The sequence below is a fragment of the Salmo salar genome, unplaced genomic scaffold, assembly GCF_965601325.2.
Source record: "Salmo salar unplaced genomic scaffold, fSalSal1 ptg000357l, whole genome shotgun sequence".
NCBI lineage: Eukaryota > Metazoa > Chordata > Actinopteri > Salmoniformes > Salmonidae > Salmo > Salmo salar.
This window is the reverse complement of record NW_027675358.1, coordinates 630,001-640,000: the sequence shown is the minus strand read 5'-3', so window position 1 is coordinate 640,000 and position 10,000 is coordinate 630,001. Positions and strand designations below refer to the sequence as shown.

Below are 10,000 nucleotides of genomic sequence, written 5' to 3'. Positions count from 1 at the left end.
GAGGGGAATTTACTAACCGGGAGGGTTGAATTATGTAATTTATTGGCGGGCTGGATGATGCACTCTTGTCTTTTCTATTCCGAGGTTGTTTACTCGCAATATAAGATATTAACATTACTTTTTATAATGCATGTATACTGAGGTTGAGGTTCTGACTAGTGATAATTTACCCGGGGTTCAATACCTGCTATAGTCACTATTATTTTGCTCTCCCAAAAGCAACACAGCCCTAAAACGAGATATATAGCTAACTAAAGTTATGTTAATGAGTGACCATTTTAGAAAATCCTGGGACATATAGTCTGTGGTTGCATGCTATTTTATGTCAATCATATTGCTGCTTGTAGCCTATAACTGATGCTTCGTGGTCTTATGCTGCCATCTATTGGAAATATTTAGCAATTAAAAGTTATTAATGCACATTCAGACGTTGGTGAGGCAGCTGAGAATTAAAAAAAATAATGGAATGTGTCCAGCCTACTTGAGGCGCCCCGAAAATAATATTCAAAAGATTGGTCCTTGGATACAGAGGGGTTAAACACTAATGTTACCATCCATCTAGTGAAGAGAGGAGAACCGGACAGAGGTAGCCAGCATCCGTCAACGAGAGAGGGAGGATAGGATAACTAGGATGCTGCTGGTAGTGTAGCGAGCTAGCTTACCCAGCTGTACCGACTAGCTAGGATAACTAGGATGCTGATGGTAGAGTAGCTAGCTAGCTTACCTAGCTGTACCGACTAGCTAGGATAACTAGGATGCTGCTGGTAGAGTAGCTAGCTAGCTTACCCAGCTGTACCGACAAGCTAGGATAACTAGGATGCTGCTGGTAGAGTAGCTAGCTAGCTAGCTTACCCAGCTGTACCAACTAGTTAGGATAACTAGGATGCTGCTGGTAGGGTAGCTAGCTAGCTAGCTTACCCAGCTGTACCGACTAGCTTGGATAACTAGGATGCTGCTGGTAGAGATGCTAGCTAGCTTACCTAGCTGTACCGACTAGCTAGGATAACTAGGATGCTGCTGGTAGAGTAGCTAGCTAGCTTACCTAGCTGTACCGACTAGCTAGGATAACTAGGATGCTGCTGGTATAGTAGCTAGCTAGCTTACCTAGCTGTACCGACTAGCTAGGATAACTAGGATGCTGCTGGTAGAGTAGCTAGCTAGCTTACCTAGCTGTACCGACTAGCTAGGATAACTAGGATGCTGCTGGTAGAGTAGCTAGCTAGCTTACCTAGCTGTACCGACTAGCTTGGCTAGCTAGCAGGACTTTCGTCTGTCGTTTGTCTCGATGATGATGACGAATCCGGTGAACCACAAAATGAAACAAGGATATAGAGTGAAAAGGATCTGGCTACACTCATACTGTCCCTGACCATAAAGCAAAAAGCTAATTGAACAATAAAGTTTGGTGTTTCAACACTGTAACAAACTCCATCGTTATTCCCCAAAATTTACCTCAGTCCACTCTGCGCGTAACTGGACAATATGCTTGGTGCCACACCGGACGCGGACGCGGACAGTTCTGTACGGAAACGCGGACAGTTCGAGAACGCGGACATGAGCAGTGCCATACAATCAACTAAACCCAGTCTTTAACCTCTTACATCTAGACGTTCCGCTAGCGGAACACCTGCTCCAATATCCAATGATAGGCGTGGCGCGAATTAAAATCCCTCAAAAATACAAAAACTTCAATTTTTCAAACATATGACTATTTCACAGCATTTTAAAGACAAGACTCTCCTTTATCTAACCACACTGTCCGATTTCAAAAAGGCATTACAAAGAAAGCAAAACATTAGATTATGTCAGCAGAGTACCCAGCCAGAAATAATCAGACACCCATTTTTCAAGCTAGCATATAATGTCACAAAAACCCAGAAGACAGCTAAATGCAGCACTAACCTTTGATCTTCATCAGATGACACACCTAGGACATTATGTTATACAATACATGCATGTTTTGTTCAATCAAGTTCATATTTATATCAAAAAACAGCTTTTTACATTATCATGTGACGTTCAGAACTAGCATACCCCCCGCAAACTTCCGGGGAATTTACTAACAATTTACTAAATTACTCACGATAAACGTTCACAAAAAGCAGAACAATTATTTTAAGAATTATAGATACAGAACTCCTCTATGCACTCTATATCCGATTTTAAAATAGCTTTTTGGTGAAAGCACATTTTGCAATATTCTAAGTACATAGCCCAGCCATCACGGGATAGCTATTTAGACACCCGGCAAGTTTAGCCTTCACCAAAATCAGATTTACTATAACAAAAATGTTATTACCTTTGTTGTCTTCGTCAGAATGCACTCCCAGGACTGCTACTTCAATAACAAATGTTGGTTTGGTCCAAAATAATCCATCGTTATATCCGAATAGCGGCGTTTTGTTCGTGCGTTCCAGAAACTATCCAAAATGGTAAATCAGGGTCGTGCGCATCCATGAATCCAACTACCCACGAAACACAAAGACAAACACACCCTACTATATAGGACCCCCGATCAAAGGCAACTCAACACACCTGCCTTCAATTGAGAGTCCAACTCCAATTAACTAGACATAGAAACACAGACATAGACCAGTGACAAACCCCATAAACATACATCAACTCCCCTCTGCCACGTCCTGACCAAACTACAATAACCAAATATACTCTATACTGGTCAGGACGTGACACCGGGCCGGGCGCTGGAAAAAACGTGAGGAATTGATCTGACCACTGGAGGTCTGCTGGGTTCACATCCTCTAAACATTCACCTTTCATTGATCAGAACTCTAGAGGTTCTTCTTCACTGAACCCCAAAATATATATAACTTTTAGTAATTCCATATATTAAGGAAGTGAGAGAAGCCTTTTTGGTTCTATAAGGAACCTTCTTTTCTAAGAGTGTAAAATTAACACGTTTTTCTTTTGATTATTTAATTATCTACATCATGTTATTTCAAGATATCCCTTTGGAGCGCAACATCACGTTGTTAAAACATAATCCTAAATTGGGCGTGGCTATAAATTGGGAAATTTAAAGCATCTCGGGCGTAATATGTGTTCGATGGAAATGAACATTGTATTCAATGTTGTAGGCAACATTATTGGCAAGGGACTTGATGCCTACTATGCTAAAGCTATTTAGAGTTGTTAAACGGGTGTGAGGAGTGTGTTGATATAACAGTTATATTGTCAACATTTTTATTGTAACAACGATCAGAATTGGTAAAAAAAAATATGCATTCCATAATATTGGGCAATAATTAAGAGTAGACAAAGTGGTCGTGTCATGTGAAAATTCTATCAAATGTCTTACATTGCAACGAGTACAGTCAGGGTGCCGTGGAGCCCCTGCAGTACCTCCACAGACCCCGGATTGAGAACCCCTGATTTAGCAGATGCTCTTATCCAGAGAGATTTACAGTAACTGCATTCATCTTAATATTTATTTTGGGAATAAACGTAAAAAATTCTTCATAAAAGGATATGAACTATGACCTGTCCAACAGACATGATACCTTGTAGTGCTGCTGATCCAGTTTCTACTGGTCTGACTGAGGATATGAACTCTGACCTGTTCACCAGACGTGATACCTTGTAGTGCTGCTGATCCAGTTTCTACTGGTCTGACTGAGGATATGAACTCTGACCTGTCCACCAGACGTGATACCTTGTAGTGCTGCTGATCCAGTTTCTACTGGTCTGACTGAGGATATGAACTCTGACCTGTCCACCAGACGTGATACCTTGTAGTGCTGCTGATCCAGTTTCTGCTGGTCTGACTGAGAATATGAACTCTGACCTGTCCACCAGACATGATACCTTGTAGTGCTGCTGATCCAGTTTCTACTGGTCTGACTGAGGATATGAACTCTGACCTGACCATCAGACGTGATACCTTGTATTGCTGCTGATCCAGTTTCTACTGGTCTGACTGAGGATATGAACTCTGACCTGTTCACCAGACGTGATACCTTGTAGTGCTGCTGATCCAGTTTCTGCTGGTCTGACTGAGGATATGAACTCTGACCTGTCCACCAGACGTGATACCTTGTCCCGAAACTGTAGTTTCAATCCCCTCCCTCCCTCCCCTCCCTCCCTCGCACCCTCCCTCCCTCCCTCCCTCCCTCCCTCCCTCCCTCCCTCCCTCCCTCTCTCTCTCCCTCCCTCCCAATCCATCCCTCTTTCTCCCTCCCTCAACCTCTGAATGCTCAACTATGAAAAGCAACCTCACATTTACTCCTGAGGTGCTGACCTGTTGCAACCTCTATAACCACTGTGATTATTATTCCACCCTGCTGGTCATCTAGGAACATTTGAACATCTTGAAGAACGATCTGGCCTTAATGGCCATAATCTCCACCCGGAACAGCCAGAAGAGGACTGGCCCCCACTCATAGCCTGGTTCCTCTCTACCCAGCACAGCCAGAAGAGGACTGGCCCCCACTCATAGCCTGGTTCCTCTCTACCCAGCACAGCCAGAAGAGGACTGGCCACCCCTCATAGCCTGGTTCCTCTCTACCCAGCACAGCCAGAAGAGGACTGGCCCCCACTCATAGCCTGGTTCCTCTCTACCCAGCACAGCCAGAAGAGGACTGGCCACCCCTCATAGCCTGGTTCCTCTCTACCCAGCACAGCCAGAAGTGGACTGGCCCCCACTCATAGCCTGGTTCCTCTCTACCCAGCACAGCCAGAAGAGGACTGGCCACCCCTCATAGCCTGGTTCCTCTCTACCCAGCACAGCCAGAAGAGGACTGGCCACCCCTCATAGCCTGGTTCCTCTCTACCCAGCACAGCCAGAAGAGGACTGGCCCCCACTCATAGCCTGGTTCCTCTCCACCCGGCACAGCCAGAAGAGGACTGGCCACCCCTCATAGCCTGGTTCCTCTCTACCCGGCACAGCCAGAAGAGGACTGGCCACCCCTCATAGCCTGGTTCCTCTCTACCCAGCACAGCCAGAAGAGGACTGGCCACCCCTCATAGCCTGGTTCCTCTCTACCCAGCACAGCCAGAAGAGGACTGGCCACCCCTCATAGCCTGGTTCCTCTCTACCCAGCACAGCCAGAAGAGGACTGGACACCCCTCATAGCCTGGTTCCTCTCTACCCAGCACAGCCAGAAGAGGACTGGCCACCTCTCATAGCCTGGTTCCTCTCTACCCAGCACAGCCAGAAGAGGACTGGCCACCCCTCATAGCCTGGTTCCTCTCTACCCAGCACAGCCAGAAGAGGACTGGCCACCCCAATGACGTGTTTCTGCCAATGAGCTTCAAATCAAATCAAATTGTATTTGATAAAAAATAAAATAATAATAATAACAATAAAATAACGATAACGAGACTATAAGGAGTACCAGTACTGAGTCAATGTGCAGGGGTACCAGGTAGTTGAGGTAATAATGAGACTATAAGGAGTACCAGTACTGAGTCAATGTGCAGGGGTACCAGGTAGTTGAGGTAATAATGAGACTATAAGGAGTACCAGTACTGAGTCAATGTGCAGGGGTACCAGGTAGTTGAGGTAATAATGAGACTATAAGGAGTACCAGTACTGAGTCAATGTGCAGGGGTACCAGGTAGTTGAGGTAATAATGAGACTATAAGGAGTACCAGTACTGAGTCAATGTGCAGGGGTACCAGGTAGTTGAGGTAATAATGAGGCTATAAGGATTACCAGTACTGAGTCAATGTGCAGGGGTACCAGGTAGTTGAGGTAATAATGAGACTATAAGGAGTACCAGTACTGAGTCAATGTGCAGGGGTACCAGGTAGTTGAGGTAATAATGAGACTATAAGGAGTACCAGTACTGAGTCAATGTGCAGGGGTACCAGGTAGTTGAGGTAATAATGAGACTATAAGGAGTACCAGTACTGAGTCAATGTGCAGGGGTACCAGGTAGTTGAGGTAATAATGAGACTATAAGGAGTACCAGTACTGAGTCAATGTGCAGGGGTACCAGGTAGTTGAGGTAATAATGAGACTATAAGGAGTACCAGTACTGAGTCAATGTGCAGGGGTACCAGGTAGTTGAGGTAATAATGAGGCTATAAGGAGTACCCATACTGAGTCAATGTGCAGGGGTACCAGGTAGTTGAGGTAATAATGAGACTATAAGGAGTACCAGTACTGAGTCAATGTGCAGGGGTACCAGGTAGTTGAGGTAATAATGAGACTATAAGGATTACCAGTACTGAGTCAATGTGCAGGGGTACCAGGTAGTTGAGATAATAATGAGACTATAAGGATTACCAGTACTGAGTCAATGTGCAGGAGTACCAGGTAGTTGAGGTAATAATGAGACTATAAGGAGTACCAGTACTGAGTCAATGTGCAGGGGTACCAGGTAGTTGAGGTAATAATGAGACTATAAGGAGTACCAGTACTGAGTCAATGTGCAGGGGTACCAGGTAGTTGAGGTATTAATGAGACTATAAGGAGTACCAGTACTGAGTCAATGTGCAGGGGTACCAGGTAGTTGAGGTAATAATGAGACTATAAGGAGTACCAGTACTGAGTCAATGTGCAGGGGTACCAGGTAGTTGAGGTAATAATGAGACTATAAGGAGTACCAGTACTGAGTCAATATGCAGGGGTACCAGGTAGTTGAGGTAATAATGAGACTATAAGGAGTACCAGTACTGAGTCAATGTGCAGGGTACCAGGTAGTTGAGGTAATAATGAGACTATAAGGAGTACCAGTACTGAGTCAATGTGCAGGGGTACCAGGTAGTTGAGGTAATAACGAGACTATAAGGAGTACCCATACTGAGTCAATGTGCAGGGGTACCAGGTAGTTGAGGTAATAATGAGACTATAAGGAGTACCAGTACTGAGTCAATGTGCAGGGGTACCAGGTAGTTGAGGTAATAATGAGGCTATAAGGAGTACCAGTACTGAGTCAATGTGCAGGGTACCAGGTAGTTGAGGTATTAATGAGACTATAAGGAGTACCAGTACTGAGTCAATGTGCAGGGTACCAGGTAGTTGAGGTAATAATGAGACTATAAGGAGTACCAGTACTGAGTCAATGTGCAGGTGTACCAGGTAGTTGAGGTAATAATGAGACTATAAGGAGTACCAGTACTGAGTCAATGTGCAGGGGTACCAGGTAGTTGAGGTAATAATGAGACTATAAGGAGGACCAGTACTGAGTCAATGTGCAGGGGTACCAGGTAGTTGAGGTAATAATGAGACTATAAGGAGTACCAGTACTGAGTCAATGTGCAGGGGTACCAGGTAGTTGAGGTAATAATGAGACTATAAGGAGTACCAGTACTGAGTCAATGTGCAGGGGTACCAGGTAGTTGAGGTAATAATGAGACTATAAGGAGTACCAGTACTGAGTCAATGTGCAGGGGTACCAGGTAGTTGAGGTAATAATGAGACTATAAGGAGTACCAGTACTGAGTCAATGTGCAGGGGTACCAGGTAGTTGAGGTATTAATGAGACTATAAGGAGTACCAGTACTGAGTCAATGTGCAGGGTACCAGGTAGTTGAGGTAATAATGAGACTATAAGGAGTACCAATACTGAGTCAATGTGCAGGGGTACCAGGTAGTTGAGGTAATAATGAGACTATAAGGAGTACCAGTACTGAGTCAATGTGCAGGGGTACCAGGTAGTTGAGGTAATAATGAGACTATAAGGAGTACCAGTACTGAGTCAATGTGCAGGGGTACCAGGTAGTTGAGGTATTAATGAGACTATAAGGAGTACCAGTACTGAGTCAATGTGCAGGGGTACCAGGTAGTTGAGGTAATAATGAGATTATAAGGAGTACCAATACTGAGTCAATGTGCAGGGGTACCAGGTAGTTGAGGTAATAATGAGACTATAAGGAGTACCAGTACTGAGTCAATGTGCAGGGGTACCAGGTAGTTGAGGTAATAATGAGACTGTAAGGAGTACCAGTACTGAGTCAATGTGCAGGGGTACCAGGTAGTTGAGGTAATAATGAGGCTATAAGGAGTACCAGTACTGAGTCAATGTGCAGGGGTACCAGGTAGTTGAGGTAATAATGAGGCTATAATTGAGGTAATATGTAAATGTAGGTAGATGTAAATGTGACTAGGCAATCAGGAAAGAGATTACATCTCCTCATCCAGGGATTGCACACACACACACACACACACACACACACACACACACACACACACACACACACACACACACACACACACACACACACACACACACACACACACACACACACACACACAGGGAGGGAATGTTGTGTTTGTTTAATATTGTTTAAGGACTATGAAAATTGAAAAAATAAATGTGAAAATGGGAGAGGAGAAATGACTAGAGACAGTGTTGTTTAACTCACTGACCATGACCCATGAGTTCTTCTTACCTTTGTTCAGTAGAAAAGTCTCCCTCTCTAAACCGAATAGGTGTATCCATAGACCGGTCACTCTTCATGGACACACAGCTGGGAACAGGGGAGGCTGGTCTCTCCTGTTTGATTAGACTTTAACACAACAGAGACAAACATTACATCTCTCATCTACTCTGAGCTCAGATGGGGAAACAAGTGTTTCATTCCAAAACGCTATATATCCATTTTCAGAAATGTTGGGAAATGTAATTTTATTGTTTAAAGAAATTATTAAACCACTGCAAGGCTTTATAAAGGCTTCTAACGTTTGTAATTTCCACTTCAAAATGTCAGACTTGATTTGATGAAAAAAATGGATCAACCACTACAAAAAATGTCCCTTAATTTACAATCCACATGAACAAACACATTTGCTGCTGTTTTCCTGCTGTGAGAAACTGGGTCAAATTAAGAGATGGCATCTGTAAGTGCATTCATCTAAAGATATCTAGGTGAGACAACCACATATCCCAGTCAGATATACAGGATACCAACATTCCATTCCTGTTAAACAATGGATATACAGCATTTAGCAACAAAACACATTTTCACACACACATCTAAAATCTAGAACAGTTATATAGAATGTACCCATAAGAAATACCTTCTGATTAACAAACGTTTTAGAATATACATTCTTAAACAAAATAGTCAGCTCACCTCTTAGCTTTGGTATCATGTCCCCCAGAGACACTCATTTTAGAGGCAGGACCCCCCTCCTCTCTCTCCCCAGAGAGACTCATTTTAGAGGCAGGACCCCCCTCCTCTCTCTCCCCAGAGAGACTCATTTTAGAGGCAGGACCCCCCTCCTCTCTCTCCCCAGAGAGACTCATTTTAGAGACAGGACCCCTAAACAGAGATCCAGCATGTTGGTTGTGGTTAACACAGTGACAACTAAACAGAGATCCAGCATGTTGGTTGTGGTTAACACAGTGACAACTAAACAGAGATCCAACATGTTGGTTGTGGTTAACACAGTGACAACTAAACAGAGATCCAGCATGTTGGTTGTGATTAACACAGTGACAACTAAACAGAGATCCAGCATGTTGGTTGTGGTTAACACAGTGACAACTAAACAGAGATCCAGCATGTTGGTTGTGGTTAACACAGTAACAACTAAACAGAGATCCAGCATGTTGGTTGTGGTTAACACAGTGACAACTAAACAGAGATCCAGCATGTTGGTTGTGGTTAACACAGTAACAACTAAACAGAGATCCAGCATGTTGGTTGTGGTTAACACAGTGACAACTAAACAGAGATCCAGCATGTTGGTTGTGGTTAACACAGTGACAACTAAACAGAGATCCAGCATGTTGGTTGTGGTTAACACAGTGACCCCTAAACAGAGATCCAGCATGTTGGTTGTGGTTAACACAGTAACTAAACAGAGATCCAGCATGTTGGTTGTGGTTAACACAGTGACAACTAAACAGAGATCCAGCATGTTGGTTGTGGTTAACACAGTGATGTCCTAAACAGAGATCCAGCATGTTGGTTGTGATTAACACAGGGCCAACTAATTATTAAATGTAAATTGTTCTCATTTATTCATTATCTCTTAGAAATAAAACATTTCCTAACAGACACATCGAAACAGTCAGGTGATTTAATGCAT

At 43.7% G+C, this 10,000-nt stretch overlaps 1 protein-coding gene across 1 annotated transcript in view; it reads right to left on the bottom strand.

The window, feature by feature from the left end:
• LOC145875780 (NLR family CARD domain-containing protein 3-like) overlaps positions 1-10,000 on the bottom strand; it is a 28,315-nt gene that overhangs the window by 7,507 nt on the left and 10,808 nt on the right. The window contains exon 2 of the mRNA XM_082971594.1: positions 1,453-1,519. Coding sequence (XP_082827720.1) covers positions 1,453-1,519 — 67 coding nt within the window. The remainder of the gene's footprint in view (positions 1-1,452; positions 1,520-10,000) is intronic.